Source organism: Macrobrachium nipponense, chromosome 35 (assembly GCF_015104395.2).
Source record: "Macrobrachium nipponense isolate FS-2020 chromosome 35, ASM1510439v2, whole genome shotgun sequence".
In the NCBI taxonomy this organism is placed as follows: Eukaryota; Metazoa; Arthropoda; class Malacostraca; order Decapoda; family Palaemonidae; genus Macrobrachium; species Macrobrachium nipponense.
Window position 1 is genome coordinate 22,315,015 of NC_061096.1, and position 22,962 is coordinate 22,337,976.

General features: G+C 38.0%; 2 protein-coding genes across 3 annotated transcripts in view; one reads left to right on the top strand and one right to left on the bottom strand.

Moving 5' to 3' along the window:
• LOC135208473 (mitochondrial amidoxime reducing component 2-like) overlaps positions 1–13,427 on the bottom strand; it is a 112,781-nt gene extending 99,354 nt beyond the window's left edge. The window contains exons 1-4 of one of the 2 annotated variants that reach the window (XM_064240699.1): positions 13,274–13,427; positions 9,633–9,769; positions 2,730–2,879; positions 894–1,070 (exon numbers count right to left, since the gene is read on the bottom strand). In XM_064240699.1, coding sequence (XP_064096769.1) covers positions 894–1,070; positions 2,730–2,879; positions 9,633–9,769; positions 13,274–13,276 — 467 coding nt within the window. In that variant the 5' untranslated portion in view covers positions 13,277–13,427. The remainder of the gene's footprint in view (positions 1–893; positions 1,071–2,729; positions 2,880–9,632; positions 9,770–13,273) is intronic. The other variant, XM_064240700.1, reaches the window with a different exon arrangement.
• Positions 13,428–16,772: 3,345 nt separating this feature from the next.
• LOC135208474 (uncharacterized) overlaps positions 16,773–22,962 on the top strand; it is a 122,131-nt gene continuing 115,941 nt past the window's right edge. The window contains exon 1 of the mRNA XM_064240701.1: positions 16,773–17,019. Within this exon, the coding sequence (XP_064096771.1) occupies positions 17,017–17,019 (3 nt within the window). The 5' untranslated portion in view covers positions 16,773–17,016. The remainder of the gene's footprint in view (positions 17,020–22,962) is intronic.

Below are 22,962 nucleotides of genomic sequence, written 5' to 3' on the forward strand. Positions count from 1 at the left end.
CACCTGTACTGCTAGTAAGTTTGCGAGTTTGTAACTCTTTCCTGGCCCATGCTCTCCTCACTCAAGATTCCAACAGGTGGGTGGCCCATTAGGCAGCTGAGGCATCACAAAACATTAGGAGTTTAGGGTTGGGTAGTACTAATGGTACTTTCATTTGTAGATTCTGATGTTCCTGCCACCAACAAAGACCAGAAAAAAAACTTAATCTGTGACTGAAATTCTATTGGATGGAGGCATCAAGGCTGCTTCCAACACAAGCCAACTATAGCTCAATGAGGGATTAAGGAGAGGATGAACCAATTTCTCCAGGGATACCAGGTGCCCAATTAACTCCTGCCAAGCCCTGACTGTCAGAAAAAGAGGGGCAAAGAAACTTTGTCCTTCAATGGATTGACTGTATAAAAGGAGTTCGATCAACTTCTCCAAGTTGACTTGTAAGTGCAGGGACCAACTCATGTCCAGAAGAAGGTGTAGATGTTTCTTCAACTGCTCTCTTGAAGAAACCAAGACTACCCAGTGGTTCAGAATTGTCTGTTTTATACTAGCATATGAGATGGTGGTTTTACTTGAGGTGGATTTTTGACCAGTGGTAGGAAAACCTGTACCACGAGACACTTGATTAATCTTTTGCTGCAATGAAATGAAGAAAATTTTATTCCAATATTAAAAAGAGACTTCTACTTATTAATCAGACCACCAAAATAACTTGTAAGCTACTTGGGAACGGATAACTCTGAGAGTTCGTCAATGCTAGTAGTCTGGTATTTCTCTTCTTGTCACTTTAATTTTGAATTGCATACCTCTGTGTTGCCTGGTAAAATAAGTATGCATCTGTTTACAATATGTGGTGAATGAAGGGTGTATGTCTGATACAGAATGTTTATTGTTACTACTTTATGGTTGCTTCATTTTTCTCAGCTTCTACCTGCTCTAGATCAACAGACAACTCTTCAACATCTGGATATTTCAAAGTTAGTGAGTTGCCATTTAAGAGAGGTTTAATCTTCACAGTAGCACCAATCATGGACCCCCTAATCAGGGATCCGCTTTCTGTTGTAAAAGCAAATGATCTGAAAATAGCAAAAAAAATTAAGTCAGTTCCTTCTACATCATCAAAACTTATCTTAATAAAATAGATTCTCACTAAGGTATACAAGTATATTATACACTAATTTCCCTGCAGTTTTTTCCTCTGAATAACAGTAAAAATCCTTACACTAATTATAAAAACAATGTCTTCTGGGAAAACAGTATAGTAAAGCACAGATATCTACCAAGCCTTATCCAGTTCCCAACCAACACCCCAAAAGATGGAGAGATTGACTATTCTGTGTACCATCTATCAGGATGCTCCAAGAATTAGTGACCCACTTATCATACTCTTTTCAATCTTCTGATGCTGAGGTTGCCTTGGATACAATGTTCCACCTTTGATTTTCCACCTTGGGTAAAGAATTATTTTTCAATAAAAAATGTTGTCCAGAAAGCAGTATATGACATAAACATAGCTGCCATGAATGTCACATCTTTATAGCCCTTATGCAAGCTTTATAGCCCTTATGCAAGTCATTGGTCCTTAAGTGTACTTGGTGCACCCCAGATATTTTCTTTCAATTGCTTAGTCTGTACAAAACCTCTGGCCTTGTTATATTTCTCAAATTTGAAACTAATTACAGCAATTTCTGCCATTGGGCTTCTTGGATGTGTATTGGGATATCACAGGAAATTGGAGAGGAAAGATCTCCAGTGAATGGAACTTAAAAGATGGAAAGGCATATTTTTAATTCCTCTCCTAGGTTCATCTAGAGAAAACAACTACATCACCATCATAAATACACCACATCTTTCACAGTAACTCCTCCCTTCCAGAAAAAAAGTTATGCCAAAAAAAAGCTGATGGAGCTTATTGCAGTGGGCAGCCTTTCAGACCTTATGTATTTTATGGTCCAAAGAATGTGCAAACAAAAGGATGAGGCTGATGTGGATGAATTATGTTTCTTGGACCTTTTTCCACCAAATACCTTTCCTAACTATTTCAACACAGCATGGACAAAGTCAGACAGATGTCTAACAGGTATGGGAGTTACAAAAGGAGCAGCACCAACAGCAAGAGACATACTGAAACAATCTCAGGAGCTTTAAGTAACATAAAAGTACTCAGGAAGACAACTGATACTTCCTTCCCCCTGACAAGCCAAGGGACAGGACTAAGAGAACAATCAGTAACTGACACGGTCCATAATTTTGCCCCCCAAAATTTGTACATTAATTGCTGTTTTTACTTTGTTAATACATATATAACATACTTAAGGATACTGGTTGTATAGCCAAACCTACAAACATACCTTTGATGTAACTTTAAATTCATTTACATACCTATTTAACTTTGCAATAATAAATACTTAGTTTGGTAGCATACACTAGCTTTACCTAACCTAAGCTATGATACCTGGCAGTCTAGCATATGTCCTAGCCATAAAATCATGATAATTCATCAGTAACAGCAATATGCCTGACTTCATAAGAGCATATTAAAAAGGGTCTTAAGTGCACACGAAAGTATAAATCACTAGTGTTCTTATAATGCACCAATATGGCATACTACTTTATACACCACAGGTAAAGATTATGTCTATTTAACAAGATTACAGCATTATAATAAATCAAAGCAATGTCACCAAAGAGTGAGATAATTATCGATTAACAAATATACGTACTAGCTAACACACCTGTCTCTCACAGAGCCATCCAAGAGGCCAAGCAGACCTGTTTGGGCATTCTTTAGGGGGATTCCAGCACATGACTTAACAGGATAAATCCATATTTTGGACACCTTACCAACATGCTCCCACTCAACTTTCTGTAGTTCATCAGAAGTTCTGAAACAAAAGGATTATTTCAAAGTATTCTAAGCAGCGTACACAGAAAAAACATTGTAAATTAATACTGTATTACTGTAACAGGATCTACAACATAAAAACACCAAAATATCAGAGGGCAAGATAATCCAATTACTACAGGTTTGACAGCTGTCTGTCAAAGCTTATATTATGCACAACATACGTACTAAAATATTGCATTAAAAAAATTTTAAGAATACGAAATTCAACTGTTATTAATATTTATGTTATTTCAGAGAGATTAATTTTTGCAAAGGTCTTCTAAAACTGGACTGATGTTAACTGTTTAAAAACAAGAGATAACAGGCATTTAATGCATTAGATTCACACACACTCTCAGTCACACTCACATTGCAGCTTACACTACAGACTGAAGTACAGTACAGGTAGTTGTCAACTTACGACCACAATTGGTTACAACCAACCGGTCATAAATCGATTTGGACGTAGGTTGGCCCATGTTAAGAATATTATACTAGCCTAGACTACACTAGGGTAATCAGTACCATCTTTACATATAGGCTAGCCTAGCCTACACTACACAGCATACTTTATACATATATGGCATAGTAATGATTAATTTCAGCTAATTCTCTAGGTTCAATGCACATTGGCTTATGATAATTCAGTACAAAGAGAAATTGAATAACATTTAACAAGTTAGCCTCGCTTATACGATGATGATGTTATCATGGTACATATATCATATATATATATACGAATAAAGTAGCCTAGCCTGCAGTATACCGTATACTACTACATATACGATATAATTTAGTAATTTATTAATATAAACCAATTTTGAAGGTTCAATACATTCTGACTATGATACATCTGTAGAAAAAAAAAATTGGACACGAAATGGAAATCAGAATTTATGAAATAAAAACAATGAATAAGCATCTTTTCCATGAATTTTTTAAAAAGTTGTACATTACTGTATCCAATAATATTGTGTGGACGTATTCTCATATTGTATCATAAAATACTAACAAAGCAGTCAATGTTTTGGTTTGGAAATCAGCTGATGGTAAATACGACTTTGGTTCGCCGTATTTACGTGTTATTTTGCCGTATTTAACTCAATTTAAAGCGAATTGCCTTGCTTCTAGTTAGCATAAAATATCTAGATACTTTACGTACATAAGACAAGGTAATTTGTCATTGTTTTCAAGTCAAAATATGAACTTAATACATCTCGTGAACTAAATTATTTTTTTGTTAACAGATTGCATTGTGGGCATGTTTATTGTGTAAAAATATTACGTGACTCCGTTCAATATTTTCACTTGATTTCTTCGTATTACAAGCTTTACCGTTAGTAAAACAGTAAAATGTGTTCTTTCAAGACCTGAAGTTTTGACTAAAATTATTCTCTCTCAATTTTATCTAAAATTATTCTCTCTCAATTTTATCTACAGTTGTGTTTGATGGCATAAGTTTACTGGAGTTATATCCTTGTTGCGATGCATGATAATAGTCATTAGCAGCTCGAAAAGTGAGCTGCGTATGTGGAGAGGCAGGAGCTGGGGAAAAACTTTTGTATGTTCGGCTGGACACCATTCTTTCTTGCTCAAGTCGCTACCCAATCGTTTTAGTTGTGGGTGGTCGTAAAGTCGATCAGTCGTAACTCACATAAGCCGTAAGTCGACAACTAGCTGTAAGCGAAGAAACACATCATAAACGTACAGTGGACCCCCCGTATTCGCGTTCTCCGGATTTGCAGCCTCACGCATTTGCGGATTTCTCTGGAACATTTCCCCCCATAATTCATGGGAAATCCGCCTATTTGTGGTATTGTTTTGAGAAATATCCACAAATTCCTGTTTTTTTTTATCTATTTCATAATAAAATGCACTTTTTGGGATAAAACTATTTGAAAAAAGCAGGTAGTATACAAATTTTTAGTAGGTTTTCCTTGAGTTTCAACTAACAAAATAGGCCGTTTTAAGCGTTTTATAAGGGTTCCAACTATTTGCGGGGGGGAGGGGGGGGTTGTCTCGTACGCATTCCCCACGAATACAGGGGGCCACCACTGTACATCCCTACAAGGCATTAACATATAATAAGCATTCCTTTAATTCTTAATTCCACAGTTCACATGAAAGGGTTTGTTGCAAGTTCAGTCTGTGGAATTTTTCAGACCCACAAACAGAGCACACTTTACTCCTGTATTTTTTTTTCTAACTACAGTATGCTCAGAATTTGAAGATAGTTATCAATGAAATATGAAAATTTTTTTATCAATTTGTATTTTACATAGCTAACAAACCTTTGGTCTTAACATTAAGGTAAATCTTCTAGTGCCAGCTGGAAACCAGTTAAAAAAATAAAAAATTGTATTTGAAAGGGATCTGTGGAATCTGGCATATGATACGTAGCTAAGGTGTAAGCGGGTCAGAGACCATGCCTGAAGCTTGTGATGTATTTAGTCTTTCTTCCAACCCGGGATAAGACAAAAGAGGGGTGGCTAGAGGTGGGTAGTTAATGTAAAGATCTCAGGTTTGTCAGCTATGAATAACACAAATTAATTAAAAACTTGCCATTTGTTCATACGAGGAACAAACCTTAGGTCTTAACATTAGGAAAGGCTCACACTTGGAGGGAGGTATGAAAATCCTGAACCAACTGGAGGTTCGGCACACCTGATCATACTTCGTAGAAGTGAGGATTCTAAGGAAGAGGACCTAAGCCTCTGAGATGTTAGATATATGGGTATCTAACATCTAGCCCACTGGGATTAAATACAATGTAACTTGGCCAGATTCGCTGCACATATGGAAGTTAAAGCAAACTATATTTGTTCAATCAACAAACCATGTCAGCCACATGAAACGGGTTTGTCACCATTCCTCACTACCCTTGCTGGAGAGAGGAGTAGAAGCTACTGAGAAGCAGATTTGTATGTTGTATAGAACAAAAAAGTGTTGTAATAGTACGACTGCAACACTAACCTGCATCAAGCCAGTTCCAGCATATGAAATGTCTATTCTTCAAACGACCTGTAGGTACTGAAGAAAGGAAAAAAGGGAAAGAAGAGACCAGTCCTTTCATTCATTCTCTCTTCCACACTATCATCTTAGGCAAGATATGAAATGTCCTATCAGGAGCACTGGATGAGCTGCACAACTTATTTAGCAGCCACCACTGTACCCAAGGAAAAAGCGCCCAAAGACCTGTGGGCAATATCTTTCAAGTAGAAGGAAGTGAAAGTGGTTTGATGAAGCCAGGAACCAGCATTCAAAATCCTATGAACATATAAGTTCTTCTTAAATGCCAGGGAGGAACTTATTCCTGTCATGTACTTTTGCATGTACTGTACAGTACTGGTGACAGAATTTGACAATGAGGAGTAGGCTTGCCTAATCACCGCACACAGCCAAAACAAAATGGTATTCTTGGACACTTCTTTCTTGGCTCGGCCCATGCTCTGACAGGACAAAGCAGTAACTCTTGAAAGTGTCAACAAATTCCTTTAGAGAAGGAATGGAAAATAAGGCAAATCTGTCATCGTGAACCAAGGGATTTTGAGTTTTAGCCACGAATTCCAGGACAAATTTGAAAGTTACGGACCACCAAGCCCCAGTGTGTTTTTATGTGCATAAATCTAGGCCATTGGAGCTGGCTCCAACTCTTTTTCGAGGAAGCTAAGGCCAGAAGGAAAACTGTCCCTTCAAAGTCAGTTCCCTGTCTGATGATTGAGGCAGGGGCTTGAATGTTTGAGTTCCCTAGGTAAACAAGACTGCTCAAAGCTCTTGAACAACACAGAGATTTCCCGGGATGAAGTGATGTCCACATCTTTCAGATGAAGAACTAATCCTGAGGCAGCCTGTAACCCCTTGACCACAAAAAACGAAAAACGAACGACGTTTCTCTACTCTGAGAAAGTTAAGAAAGTCCACTATCTGCTGAATAGAAATTCCGAGTGGAAAGAAACCCCATCAACAACACCAATCACAGTACATAGATGGGCCATTTGCACTGGTACACAGCTAACAGAGATCTCATGAGGTAGCCAGACATCTAAGTCACTGCCCTGTGAAAAAACCTCTCATTCATAAGAGATACTGGACAGTCTCCAGCTGTGAAGAGATAGGAACCATACCAATTGGTAGTACCTCTCTACACGAGGTTGGCAGTGAAGGTTGTACCAAGGGGGTATCTCTCTCAGCACTGCTGAGAGAAGTGATAGAAGATCCAAGAACCACACTGCTTAGAACCACAAAGGAGCTACTAGGGTCATCCTGAGATTCTTGGAAGCCATTACTCTTTTCAGGACATGATGGATCAGGCAGAACAGAGGGAAGGCGTAAACTTCTAGGTTGTCCCAAGGATGATGAAGGGCATCCTCCGCCACAGCAAACGGATCTGGGACCACTGAACAGTAGATTTCTAGCTTCCTGTTGAGCTGCGGAGTGAAGAGGTCTAACGTAAGTCTTCCCAAAGATGGAATAGCCTGTCCGCTATGTCTTGATGCAATGACCACTCCATACCCAGAACTTGTCCCTGACAAATTAGTTTGTCAGTCACTACATTCCTTTTGCCCAGAATGGACCTAGTCATGAGCTCCATCGAGTTGTTGATTGTCCCCTGGTGTAATTCAACAGTCAGCGAGTGAAGTTGGCATGACACCAACCATCCCCATTTGTTCATATACACTACCACTGTAGCGTTGTCCGACATCAGAATGACAAAGTGACTTACTACCCTCTTCTGAAACTCATGAAGATCCAAACCACGAGGTTAGGAGCTCTTTCAGATGAACACCCCAACCTTCAGAAGAGGTGTCCGAGAACAGGAGCACACCCGGAGGGGGTGAATAAAGAGGAATCATGTAGAGTCCTACAAGCACGTCCAAGAGTAGAAATACGTCCGTCATCAACATTATGGCTGCGACCCATAACACATCCATGGATATAATCATCAGGCAAGGTATCCCTTAGTCCTCATAGGCAAACGAGACCTAAATTGAGGGGAAGGAGTGTGTCCTGAAGGCCTCTGAGCAACTAGACTTCTAACCTGGGGGTCCATCACCTTCAATTTCTTGACTGGAGCCTTGTCCTCTTTTCGCCAAACTTGTACGGGTTAAGGAGACAAAGAATGGATGACTGAAGACTTCTTCTGAGAGGTTGAAGGGCAATGATCATCCTCCACAGGAACATGAACGGAAGAGGCAGAACCATGCCCACGTACATGAAGAGGTGACACACGTCCATGAGAGGATGAGGACGACACAGCTCTCATGCTCTCAGAAGACTGAGCACCTTACTTGCTAATTCTCCATCTAATCGAGACTGAGGAGGGTTAGATGAAGACGATAAAGAGGGCAAAGAATTAGGAGACAGGTATCCTGCCGCACCTCTCTCAAATAACAGAGTCCAGGTGGATTGGCAACTGTAGATGATGAAGTCAAGGAAGTAGCTGGCAGTGATGTCAAGGCAGCAGGCGGAGTAAGTGATGTCACAGATACTGTCGTCACGGGAAGAGACGGCGCAGGGAGTGACGTCATGGAATCCAACGGATTCTGCCCCAGAGTCGATGGCCTTGCTGCAGGCAAGGGGAAAAGTCGACTCTGGATGATGCGTGGCTAATAGTGATGGTGTCCCACTAGGCAGCAGCACACGAGACCCGATGTAGTGGAGGCTGAGTGTTGGGGGGAACCGCTAGGGGAACCAATGCTGGCAGACGTGAAGATGTGAAATGGGACAATAGGCCTTCCAGGGAAGGTACGCCTGGTAGGCCTAGGGAGGCCCAACAGACATCTTTTGCGCATCGAAGCCTGAAACAAAGGAACACGATGGCGCTGCCTCCTCTCTCCTTGAAGGGGCAACATTACCCCCTGAGAGAGACCGGGCAGTATTATACATAAAATCAATGGAAGAAAAGGTAGGAAACACGGCACCAATGAATGAGAAAGCAGTAGGAATAGGTCTGGAAGAAGGGGGAAGCAGCAACGTTCACTTGGGGAGGAGGGAATCCTTCCCAAGATGGAAATGCTGACTTCCTTTTATTCTCCTTCTTCTTGTAGAAGTCCTTCCACTGCTCAACAGGCCTGGAACAACACTATGTGCACGGATTGGAGACATAACAAAAACTAGAATGACACCTACTGCAAGTTGTATGGGGTCTGTCTTAGAAGAAGCCAGGAAGCTTGAACACAGGAAGCCTAAGAGGTCAGGAAACATATGATGCTCAAAGGATAAATCACAAAACACACACACCCAAAAGCGGAGGAAAGCAGAGAAAGGAATCACGGGCTTGGGAGGAGGAGAGCAAAAGTGAACATCCACTCTCCATGGCGGTTGAAGAAAGACTAAATACGTCACAAGGTCCAAGCGTGGTCCATGACCTGCTTCCAACTCAGCTACGTATCAGATACCAGATGCCTCATATCCTTTGCATATATACAATTTTTCATTGTTTTCCAGCTGGTGTAAGAAGATTTATCCTAATGTTAGGACGGAAGGTTTGTTCCATGTATAAACAATACATAATTTCAGGGTATTATAGCTGCCTATTTTGACATCAAATTATAATCTTCAAAGGTGAACACCTATGGTTTGCAGTTTCATTTTAACAATTTGCAAAGCTGAGTCATAATTTTTTACATATTATTTTAAATTATTCTAATACTGTAGTATATCTGGGAGAGTGGAGATAACATAAATAGTAAGTTTGAATAGTAAAGATAAATACATAAAGGGGTTTAAGGAATGGGAAAAAGCTTCTTACTTGAACTGTAACTTCACTGGAGACTGTTTACGTCTCTTGTTGCGTTCCATCCAGTAATAATATGCTGTCACTGCAACAATGCCCGCAACAAGTACTGTGAGGACACTAAATTTCTGATCAATGGCCTGTTGAAGAAACTGCAAAGAAAAAATAAATAAGCTATCTACAATTCCTATACTATGCATATCTCTTTTATTTTTGTAATACGTATTGGTAAACCTTAACCCAATAAGAGCCAGGCTAAAAAAAAAACATATGCAGTACCCCAGGCCAGGGAAACTGAGGTCGGCTAATTTAAGAAAAACACACATCAGTGGAAAGAGGAAGATCTGCAACTGTACAAGGTGTAAGAAAAAAAAATCCTAACAAATTCTCCCTACCTTCCACAAGAAGTTGCATAAGAATATTTACAACCTCTTCAGAGTCTCTTTTACAAGACAATCATACACTTTACCAAGTTATACATGTTTTTTCTAATAAATAATTTTATTCTATTTTGTAAAATTATAATTACAGCTCACACAATATCAGAACAGGTAAGAACTAAAATCAGTAACAACTTCTGAGTATACACTGGTTGTAAAATAGTTATGTAAATTTATTGAGATCAAAGATAAAGTAACTTAACTGGATTATACATGTTTTTTCTAATATTGCTTTGCAAAATTACAATTATATAACTGACATACTATTATAAAAGACAACAGCAACCCCTGGGTATATCTATGGGCAAATAAAATAAAAAGACGTCATGGGAGAAAGAAAAACAACATGCCCCTTTGAAGTCAAGATCACAACTAACTTATGAGGTGACTACTTTGTTGATCTGAGCCAGTCTAAAAGTTGTCATTAGTGAATTTATGGTCTATAGAAGTAATGGAACCTCTTTCCGGCCCGATTCCCCCAAATCGATGGCATGTAATATTGATGCCCACCATGAGTGAATCCATCCACTACCCAAAACCTGTTATTGCTACTCATATGAGGGTATCCGTCCATTAAGGGTTAAACTGCCCACTTTTGACTGATTACAGACTATCCATACTGGTACTATTATAGGTTATTGAAATGGTATTCCATGAGAACACTAGGTTTATCTTTGTACAGTAAAATAATAATTCAAAAATTAGTATGAACTGAAATCATAATGAAATTTTAAGTGTTACTCTCATTGTAATCAAAACTTAAAGAAGTCAGATTAAAAGTGGTGAATTTGCTTTTAAAGCTAAGCATACTGCATAAATGCATTGGTCCTCTTCTTCATCGCAGTTAATTAAGCTTTCCATTGGTTTTATTTCTCTATCTTCAAACATTTCTCTCATATTTGGGAATTTCATCTTCTGCACCTCCAATCATTAGGGTAATAAAAATATGTAGACTTGAATCACACCTTGTCTAAGTTCAATGATGACATTGGCCAAAATGGGTAGGTGATATCAACTTAGAGCACAAGAGCTACACTAGACTGCTTAGGTTATGAGCAGCATTTCCAGTTTTCAAGAAAGTTTCTCCAGCTTTAAAATGAATGCCATATGTTTAAGATGTGTTGATGTAGATTACCAAGTGATGTGGTAAATTTCGCCATGTTTAGTACTAGCCTCTAGGGGGTCAAATGTATTTTACTGTGTTTAGTACTAGCCCCTGGGGGGGTCAAATATATTCTGCTGTGTTTAGTACTAGCAAAATTGAAACTTAGAAAAAATCCTTAATTACCTACATACCATATACTATATATTATTTCTTATTGTGATAAATACTAGTTTGCAAGAATTATGTATACAGAATATTTTTTTCCTTTTTATATAAAGATTTGAAAGATACAATAAAAAAATTCGAGTAGGGAAGTTTGGACCAGAAACAAACATTAACCAATATGGTTTGTACGAGGCTTTGGTATGCATGTAATACAATGCTTTACCCATCTGGAAATCCCTAAGGTAATCCATTCTATCCACAACCAAACTCCAATCTTTGGCTTAGGGTCAACTACTGAGACTGGGAACTGGAAAATATGAAATGGGTGCCTTTAAGATGTGGGTCAGCCCCCTCACCAGACAGGTAGGCTAAAGACCTTGGCTAGTGTCAGGTAAAGTTAGGAGAGCTTACATTAGGAGGTATCCCTACTTCCAATCTACCCATTGACTTTTACAGGGGTAAATGACTGAGCAACGACATAGCAGCCACCGATCACAGAATGCAGCCACCTTCCTGAAATAAGTAGTACTTGAATTTCCTGCCATGACCATATGTCAAGAGTTGTGGCCTATTCAGGCAGCACACCAAGACCTCTACACTCTTCTCAAAGTAAGTGTTTTCTCCTAAATTACAAAATAATGGCATAATTCAAGCGCTTTTTTGGGAAGTGGCAGTGTTCTGAGAGTGGTGGCGGCTATGACACCGTTCAGTCATTTACCCTATATCGATCTGTTATTTTAGGTACAGAGGACCTTTAATGGGTCAAAGCCCAACCACAGCTTATCAATTCAGTAAGGATGCACACCTCCGCGACAAGTGTCCTGGTTGCATTTCCATGATTTGATACATTTTGAGGCGATGATTCCTCTTGATTGAATATAGAAATTTGGTCAATGGGCCAGCACTGGGACTAGGTACTTTAGGCCATTCAGTGCTGAAACGGAAATTGACATTAAAAAGGTCTGAAGGTTTGATAGGTGTAACAGGAGGAATCTGTAGCAGCTGCACTAGTAGTAATTAATACTACCTAGGGTAAAAAACCGCATGGTACAGGGGTGGACCATGTACGATCAATGTGTACAACCCCAAAAAAAGTACATTATAACGCGTCCTGACATCGGAGATGGGCATCAGACGCGACTTGTTGTTGGTGAGAAACGGAGCTAATGACCTTTACTCCGGTGTCAGGACGCATTATAATGTACTTTTCTTGGGGTTGTACACATTGATCGTACATGGTTCACCCCTGTACCATGCGGTTTTTTACCCTAGTATACCTACTCGTTATACCTAGGCTATATATAGGGTACTAGCTAGCTCAATCAATTGTTTGGAGAGGGTGGAAAGTAGATAAGTAGATGGAAGAAGAATATGAAAGGAGGTAGAGTAAAAGGAACTAGTAAAGGGTTGCAGTTTGGGGCCGAGGGGGAATGCTGCAAAGAACCTTAAGTAGTAATACCTAGGTAGGCTACCTACAGTGCACAGCACGAGGTGCACTGACGTTACCTAGGTGTATGAACTGTGTATTAGGTATAGTAGCTAGTCTATGTCGACCGATTATGCTGTGATTTACTACTACTACTAGCTATACAGTTCCTAACGTTCTGACTGTGCATTGCACTAGGGCCTAGTAGGCCTAAACCTAGTACTAAGTTAGGCCTACTAGGTATGTAGGTATAGTACCTACCTAGCTATTAGGCTACTAGGTACTAGCTACCTACTCGGGGGAACCAGTTCAAGTGTTAGCCTAGTAGGTAGCTAAGCTAGGCTAGTAGGTAGCTAGCTATAGGTACTAGGTAGCTAGGTAGTACCTACACTACCTAGCTACCTAGTATGAACCAACATTTATGGTTACAAATGTACCTATACAGATCAGGGCAAATATGATTCTTGTATTTGACATGAAATTATAGTATCACAATATTACCTAACTATTTAATACCTACCATGACTACGTCGTCTTCATCTCGTTTTATAATCTAATCTACATGCCATATAAGGATATACACCTGTTACCAGCTGCCTGACTCCTGTTACTAAGGGTTGGGATCATGCCATCATGGTCGGCAGGGGATAGTACGTAGTAGTAATGGTAGGATAAGTACCTCAAACGGCTCCCTAACTTATTTTATTATTTCTTTGATTGTACTTGTTAAGTATACCTCTCTATGAAAACATACATTTTTGAGAAATTCACTTCAATTTGCAATTTCCTCTTTAGACAAATCTATGAACATCAAAATGACAATTATTAGTTCTTCTTTATCTTCCTAGTTTGGCTGTTGCACGAACCTAAATCTGTTCCCAATAGTGTTGTATGCAGGACAATACAGTAAGAAATGTTCTAAATTTCCGGTTACTTCTCCACAATATAACTTATGTCTTCCCATTTAATATTTTCCTTCTCTCTCTCTCTCTCTCTCTCTCTCTCTCTCTCTCTCTCTCTATCTCTCCTCTTCTCCCCTTCTTCTCTCTTCCTCTCCCTTCGTCTCTCTTCTCTCTCCTTCTCTCTCTCTCTCTCTCTCTTCTAGGCCCAGCTGTGGCCGTGTTGTGCGAGACATATTGTGTCAACTCGTTGCTGCTTACAATGCCTCACTTGTCTTGTCCTTCATGTGGATGCCCTCCCATATTGGGCTTGCTGGGAATGACATGGTGGACTGTCTTGCTAAAGCTGCCTGCACGCTGGACCTTGATGACAGAAATGTTGAGCCCTCACTTCGCTGCCTTAAACATAGAATACATTCAGCCGCTTTTGCCTGTACAGTACAGCGTAGGGATGCAGAGAGGGGCACTAGTGTTTCCATACAACATCATGATAACTTTCTGCAGAGCCGTCACAAGTACCGGCGACGTGGACTCATGGTGCGTAGGCATAATGTCGTAAGTGCCAGGATAAGGTTGGGATATCGTCCTGTGTGGCAGGTTAGACAGACACTAGATATACCACACTACACCTCATGTAAACTGTGTAACCTTGCTAATGCCAATAACCTTGAACACTACTGCCTGCATTGCCCCACTGTCAGGAATCTGTTACCTCAAGGACAAAATTTACTTCAAACTTGACAATATTTACTCAAAGATGACCACCTAGACGTAATTTTGACTCGTCATCCTCACTTTGGTGGCTGCTAAACTGTCTGTTGCAGTTGTTGTGATAATAGAATACGATCTCATATATGTTATTTTGTAACTGATATACCGATGACTCAATGCTGTAATTATTTTTTCTGTTGATTTCTGATGTACTGTATGTAACTGCTATATGTAACTTTGTTTGACGTCTTTGGGCGTAATAAATTTATTAAATAATCTCTCTAGTGTTTGATTTAACTCGATCTGCTAATCAGCACTGTTTTTCGATGTTATCATACTAAGTTTTTTCTACTTTCCTTGAATTTTCAGCCAGCCTTGACTTTCCTTTGATTTCTATTTTCCATGCATTTTTTCCTTGTCGTCTATTCAGTTATTTGAATAGCCTTCCTTTTGTTAATTACATTTTGCTTGAATTGAGGAACTTATCCATAAACTCTCTCCAATGTTCAATGTGCTGTCTAGTTTTTGTCTTTAAGATTATATTACTGCAGAACCTACTGTCAAGGGTGTGCTTCAGACAGAAACATTTGTTTTTCAAATACAATGAGTGATGGAAAGAAGTCTTTATTCCAAAGCATAAACTTGTGCAAGATGTGTGCCTTGGTGTTTTCGGTCTCGTCCTTTAAGCATTAGTTATGTAGTTTTTTTTAGCTTATTTATTTTCTGCTGAGTTTTGACAAATTATTGTTTTCATGCATGAACGCTGGCATTGCTTATGTCATCCAGTACAGCTTCCTATCATTACCTGGAATTAGCCAAGTTGATTTTTAACTTCTTTTTGTTATTCAGAATTTCCTATTTACCATTTTCACTTTCAGAGTCTTACTAGAGTAGGTCACAGGCTCCCGCTTTTATGGTTATTATCATTAGCCGCCTAATTGCCTTTTTATCTCTTTATATCCTGCCCTCACTCAGCGTGGGGTCCCATGCCACACTCAATCTTCTGTTCTTTCTTCGGGAATCACTCCTTCCGACTCTGGAACATTATATAGCAATACATGGATTCTTTTTTTTTCCCCTACTCATCGTCAGTTTCAGTATTCCCCTAGCACTGTTTTAAGTTTCTCTAGCTAATCATAAAACTTCCAAGTCGTCTCCATTACAATCTCATCCTTTATTTTTAACTACTATTCTCTCGACTATGGTAGTATTCAGGTTATAATTGTTCGCGTATACACACATCGAAAGGACTGATTAATTTCTATACTAAGTTGCAAAAATATTTGGATCAGAGTTTAATGCCCCAATACTGTTTATCGCCCTAGTCCTATGGCAGCAAAATCTAAATCTAATGGTAAAAGCCAATTATATGTTTACAACACATTAGACCCAAAGGAATGGGCTAATGAGAAAATACGACAAATGGAAAAACTAGGAACGAGAATATAAATATATTTTCCTTGTAAAGGTAAGACTATCAGATGTGTTGATTAATAATAAAACCATTATAATAGATTAAGAATTCAGAGGGTTTCCGACTCGGAACTTGGACAGAAGTAGCAAGTACCAAGATGGAGGTAGCCGGAATGATGACTAATTTTTTTACTGGATGCTGTCTCACGCATTCTCTTAGTGTCTTTTGAACCTTGTGTGTAATGGCAAACTTTCGCTTGAAATAATCTTGAGGTTACATCAGATTCCGTTTAAACATTGAAAAATAATAAGCACTTAAGGATTACGTTTTCTTCTGCTTTTGTCAGGCGCCCTGTTCCGTTTTCTATAAAGGTGACCTTCAAATATGCACCCAAACATTTCACTGTGGACTTTGTTATTGTTTCCGGACAGCCTTATTTTGATCAAACTACAACTTGAATTATTTATAATGCATACTGTGAAAAAAATCGCACACAAATGTGACCTCGATGAAAAAAGTCCAACTTTAAAATCTACAAGGTTAAGGAAAAAATCGTCAGACTAACTGGTTCAAAAGTAAATTTCCCTTGATGATGTTTAGCATGGTACTATTCATTTTTTACTTTATGAGCTCGAATGTCATGATTTTTAATAGCAATCATACAGCCGAAAAAAACTTACTGCATTATTGAAAGTTATTATCCTCTTCACTTGATTTAACAAACTCGACTAAAGACCTTGACTGCAACAATTATGTTGTCAAATTATTGGTCTAAGATGAACAGTTACTTACTTTTCTTTTAAATAGATTAAAAAATAATCGTGCATACTATAAATGAGCATGAAAAGGAAATCTCTAATCACATGGAATAACGAGCATAAGATCTCCCTGGAAAAATATTGTTTTTCCAGCGAGTATATATGGTTTGAATATTGGTAGTAGGGAACCGCAACTGTTATCGGGGGTAGGTGAAGTCCTGACTGAAGTTGAGAACCTTTGGCATACCAGTGACGCTGGTGGGGTTGTTAGAGTTGAGTGTTAGAGTGCTGCGCCTTAAATGCGCCGAATCTTTATGACCCACTCGACATTCTCTTTCTAAAGATTGCATTTTCGGAAATAGATGTTGTGAATGATAGTTTTGACAGGAGTAAACGAGTGCCTTTTTTGGATTTAACGAAGTGGAGTCGCTCAAGTTGGTATAATGCTGGGGGTGATCTACGCAGCTACAATAGCCAGCAAATGGTAAAGAGATAATGCATGTTTCGTTTTTATACTACGTTAAAGGGTCACTGTTTATATTTTTTTCAGTTCCCGATTTGCTCGTGTTACCTTTAAACAAAATAAATGTACGTTTTTGTTAATATTAGAATTTATGTAATTTGAACCATATTTTTTTTTATCTACAATAGTAAGGCTTCCTAATTAGGTATATACGCAAATTGATTCTATTTCTTGATATCATAAGCTGTTATCAACTATTGAAAGTAATTTTTGCTGAAATTATTTGAATGGGGGTAAATTGTTAACACTTGGTGGCTTGAATCAACCATTTGCAAGTCGATCTCTCTGACCCATCTGTTGGTGTCAGAAAGTATTGGGCAATAGGAAATGTCAGTTTTCCCCACACCCACCCTTCCCTGTCCTTAAGAATATTTTTCAGTCGCTTGTTCATAACTGATAGCTTAATGAACTGGCACCAACGTGCGAGAAACATTGTTGGACAAGGCAAGCAGGAAAGTTAATTTTTCCTGGTAATAATGATCTGTATTAATGTAGGAAAAATAGTAAAAATTTCCTATGCTATAGCCAAGCGATCAAGCTATATATATCATACGTACTAACAAATACTCTGATAACTTGAACCATATATATATATATATATATATATATCTATATATATATATATATATATATATATATATATATATATATATATTTACGAAAACATAATCTGGTGGAGGATCAGTCTTTCAAGAAAGGAAAACCCACTAATAAAAAACCTACCTACCTTTAGAGAACTTTTCCTAGATCAGAGTTACCTTCTTCAATATCGGCAAACGATCTATACACTTCAAGGCTCCACTCAGTTACGCTGGTTGCTAATTCTCAGAAAACAAATGACGGTTTCCTGTCTCGAAATATTACTGCATTTTCCTAGGAAAGCAGATTTGGTTAATAACAGTAATTTATGCAACTGCCAGCCTGTCACTCATTAAATTAGACAAACTTAACAGACCACCAAATGGCAAAGGGGCTATCATTACAACTCTCATAGAAATATCTTGCCTCTTCAAATTAAAATGTACATACTGTATTCATTGAAGCTGTTGTATGTGTAGTCCTGTCTTTAGAAATATGGGATGTTTTTGAAAAATGCTTTTTCGTTATTTGCTTCCTACGTCGTTAGGCCTAAGTCTTTTCGAGAATGTGCCTTCTTTCCTCAAGCAAGAAGACTTACAGGATCAGGTATCTAGGAGATCCTAATTCCGTCTCTTCCTGTCTTGGCATAAGAAACTGCAGGTGGTTGGACGTCAGGGTTAGCTTATCTGCCAAAAGTGTGAGATGAAAAAATATTGCATGACACTTTACAGTGACATCCGCTCTTCACTCGGAGAAATAATCAGTGCTTGTGACAACTTTTCCTTTTCTCTGGGTTCGTAATGGGTTAGTGATTTTTATAAAATACCAACATGATATTAATGTTTATGATTAGTTTTATACCTTTATTGCCTCTTGTCATAAACTAAATGTATATGTCAACCAAGGAACGTAGTATTGTCCATTAGCTATGAACTTTGTAACGATGGCACATGGAGAGTGTGAAAGATTTCTTTTTCACAAGCTGTGCAAGTATTTAAGCCAGTTGTACCAATACAGAAGGAGCACGACTTGGTTCATAGACATTTAGTCTCATTAGTGTAACATTTATGCTTTCATGGCAACTCGGGCTAATCCTATTTAATTTATCAGTTGTCGGTTGGTAAAGGATTGCGGGGTTTTGACATTGAAACTGCTGGATGTTGACATTGAAACTATTGGTTTCTGACACCCACCATATCAGAAATTACCGAAACACACAAACACATATAGCAGCATAAAAATTTCACTGACAGGCTAACTTTATGAACATTTGTATTCTTACGAATATTTCCCAAGTTACTTTGCGATCATTTCAAATACGGCCACTCTTGATGAGTTTGATTACTAAAGGTTTGGTCATTTTGTGTCCAGCTACATAGACATCAATAATGGCGACGCTATAAAAAAAGCAACGTAGAACAGGCCAGATAATATAATGCTAGGGAATGTTATTTGTGCTAGCGTGCTAGCCAGACCGACCGCTTTCTCTAAGTTAAGAAATGTAGTGGAGGTCATGCTTGAGTAGATAGATGCTCGTAAAACCTTTCCGAATATCTGACACGTAATGGTACCGCTCCGTTTTCACTGCACTTGAAAAATATTTAATCGAATGTTGTCACACACCTTGCTATTGTCTCCAAGGCTTCCAATATGGGCAAAGATGGTAGTTTTTGGTTTGCCATCTCTGTTTCATATTTTGTATTTAATCATTATTAGACTTTATTTTTTTTTCTGCATAAATCTCGGTAACCTATATCTTTTAGACTTTTTTTTTCTTTTTTTTAATCATCGCCCCAAGATGACCCGCATAGGTTTTTTATTTTTAGTTCGCATCTTCAGTTCCTATGCACCAAGACATCAGTGTATGCAAAGTAGCCCCTTGCCGAATATCAGTATCTGCATTATGTAGGGTGTTGTTTCAATATCGTCAGACTGAAAGCTTCAATTTCTCACGTCTTCAACGATGGACTTGTTTTTTGGCCGTGTAGCTTGTATCATACGAATATTCCCCTGTTTGAATTTCAGTTATTTTGAGGTTAATTTTAAGTAGAAATACGTTGATTTTGAGTTATCTTTCCCAATTCTATGAATTAAAGTGTAAATTTACAAAAATGTTATTGCATTCCTCCGTATTACAAACCTTTAAGGTTTTCATTTTTTTATGCCTTCTAAAGTAGGTGATTTTCATTACGGCACAGTTCCTATCTACATATATTAACCAGCAATCCTTCATTCAGATATGAGGAATACGAACAGTCATTAGTTGTTTGTTAGCTTAACATCACTTTACCATCTAGCGTAATCTAAGTAAACGATAAAAGTGACAGTGTATTTAGAAGTATCAAAGCAAAGTAGCAATGATGCCAATTACTACGCCATGGCCAAGTAGGTCAATGGCTTCCCTATTTGGAATTCCCTCAAATTCCTCGAAGAGTTAAGATGCATTAGCTGCCTGCCTACCGTAGATCCGAGTAAGCAACTCCTTAGTCAGAACAGACACGCACACTGCACAAAAAAAAATAAAAATAAAATTATATATATATTATATATATATATATATAAATAATATATTATATATATAAGATAATATATATAATATATATATATATATATATATATATCTATATATATAGTATATAATATTAGTCTTTGAAAAGCAAGGTAAGGGCCAATATACAGTTTTTGTGTGAACGTCAACGGATGTGTTTGGGATCTGTGTTGACATTGTAAATTGTCATATGAACTACAGGGGACCTTGAATTATTGTGACAGACTATTACGCTGACGTTGAATTACTCCCTACTTTCCATCTAAAAGAAGTATATAGTAAATTTTATTGTTTTGAACGGGAGTGTTTTACTTTTTCTCACGTTTAAGTTTTGTTTATATGTGACTGTTCCATGTAAAAGCTAAAGGTGTGTTGTATTGTATTGATATAAATATTGGCGATGAAAACTTGATTCGTTCACTACTGGAAAACAATATCTACATAATTATGATTTATCTTAAAATACGATCAGAAAGAAAATGTAACGAAGATTATTTTTCTCCATTCCTTGTCACGCAAGTTTGTTGCATAGTTTGGCAGGAAAGTGCTTTTTAAAGTATAACGGGAAATTGTCCTGTGTTAGCGCGATCAAGGTTGGGCTTACATTACTCATGATGCATGGCCAAGGTTTCTGGTACGACTCTTGTGGGTCACATGTTTAGAATTTCATTGGATAAGAATAAAACAAATTCAAAACGAAACGTATTAAGTGAACATGTTCAGTAAGTAGGGTGACTTTTGAAAGAGATTATCCAGAGGAAAATTGGTTGAAGACGTCTAAGGCTTCAGTCGGCTGAGCAAGAATAACTCGTGCGGGACAGTAATCATCACAAGTATAAAGCTGCCACGGCATCCGCTTTTGCCATTGAACGCTCAGATTTGCAACAGTTTCTCAAAGCTTGCTCATCACATTGCTCGGTAATTTTAAAAAGCTTTGGTTATCTTGTTAATTATGATTAACGGGAAAGGGGACAAGGCGTAATGAAAAGAGCGCGCAGGGACGGACGTGACAATTTCTCTCCCCTTTTACGCATTCCAATCTCATCTTTTCCATCACTATTTTTGACAAGTCTGTTATTTCTATTTTTATTAGATTGACCCCGTTCCGTTTTACTTGAGCTAATATTAGTTTGCATGCAATAGCTTGCATATTATCGTCTCCGGATTATGAAAAGAAGAAAAATTACTGTATACTAAAACCAGAAGCCAAAGGGTTTCAGCTGTCTTTCAAGTTCCCTTTCACAAGAAAAATGATTGGAGACAGTGTACTAGTTTTTATTGAAGTCGGTCATAACGGTAACGTAAGTTTTAACAGTGAAAATGTTCAGTAATGTCTCCATAACAGAAACAAGAAAAAATACAAATATATAGTATGATATGATATATTGTTTTTTTCTCTGTGTGTGCGTGTGTGTGTGTAGAGTAAATAACGATGACAGTACATCTCGGAATTGACTGTCCGAGAGCGTTTACAATTATAATTAAACTGGGAAATAACGAAAACCGTACTTTCACAAATTAGGTAACTATAATTCGTTTGGTGAGTAGAACATTAATTTTCCTACACAGTTCTTCTATCCGTTTTTGTTATAATTATTATTTATTTTTATTATGTGTTAGAGGTGGCAAATGAACTCTACTTGTCCTTCACCTCTCCTTGATAGAACTGAAAAAAGTAAGCGTGGAAAAACCCTCGTAGGTTTTTGGGAATGGTGGTCTTGTTCGAGGGTCCCAGTGCTTATGCCTTAATATTAAATGCCTCCATTTGAGAACAAAGATGGCACAGTAAACCCGGTCTGATTTTGATGAAAGCTACGACTTTTTTTCAAAAGCGTCACTCCTACGAACTGTTTTCTTAGGTTTATGGAATTTATTGGTAATGGAGATTTTTTATGGGAATGTGAAGGAAGCATTTTCTTTAAAAACACCTGTAACTAGAGTTTTTTTTTTTATGAGTGATAAGTCTTTCACAGTAAATTCTGTTCCGATAGGGATTGAACTTTTACCAATGCATTCAATAAAGAAGGTGAAATCTTGCGCGACGCATTTCGTTGGGTAAACTCGTATGTCTCTCTCTCCTCTCTCTCTCTCTCTCTCTCTCTCGCTCTCTCTCTCTCTCTCTCTCTCTCTCTCTCTCTCTCTCTCTCTCTGACACACACACACACACAGTCATCATCATTATCATGCAGTGACAGACATGTTAAATTATGTATCCGGAAAAAGGTTTAATTTAATTAGATTTTCATAGATATCTCATCTTCACTTAGAATATGAAAGACCCTTTTTAGTTGCAATCGCCGCAGGCAAACGGATCTGAAGGCGTAGTCACGTAGTATTGTGCCTAAACAGTTTGGTATAGTAAAGGGTCCGGGATGTGCCTGAAACATGCTTTTAATTAGTCACTTGTATGATTAATGTGGTTTGTAATTATAACATTTCCCGTTTGCCTGCGTATAAGTTTATTTGATGATTTTCATGGTTCTGCGCCATAGGGAAATAAGACTTGCAATGGTAATTTAGGACTCAATAAAAAAAAATATTACGCCCGTATTTTATCGAGCTGAATAAATAACATTTGGTTACCTGCAAAAGCTATTTGGCAATTTTGTTGAATTGTTTAATCGCGAGGTTGTGCCAACGGTGCTAACTTGCAGTCATATTGCTTTTAAATGGCATGAAAATGAGCTGAAGAACGTTTCGGAATTGCTTGAGGCAGATCCGGTAATTTCACGCTATATTGCATATAACTTTTAACCTTTCCTGGAGAGAGCATAAAA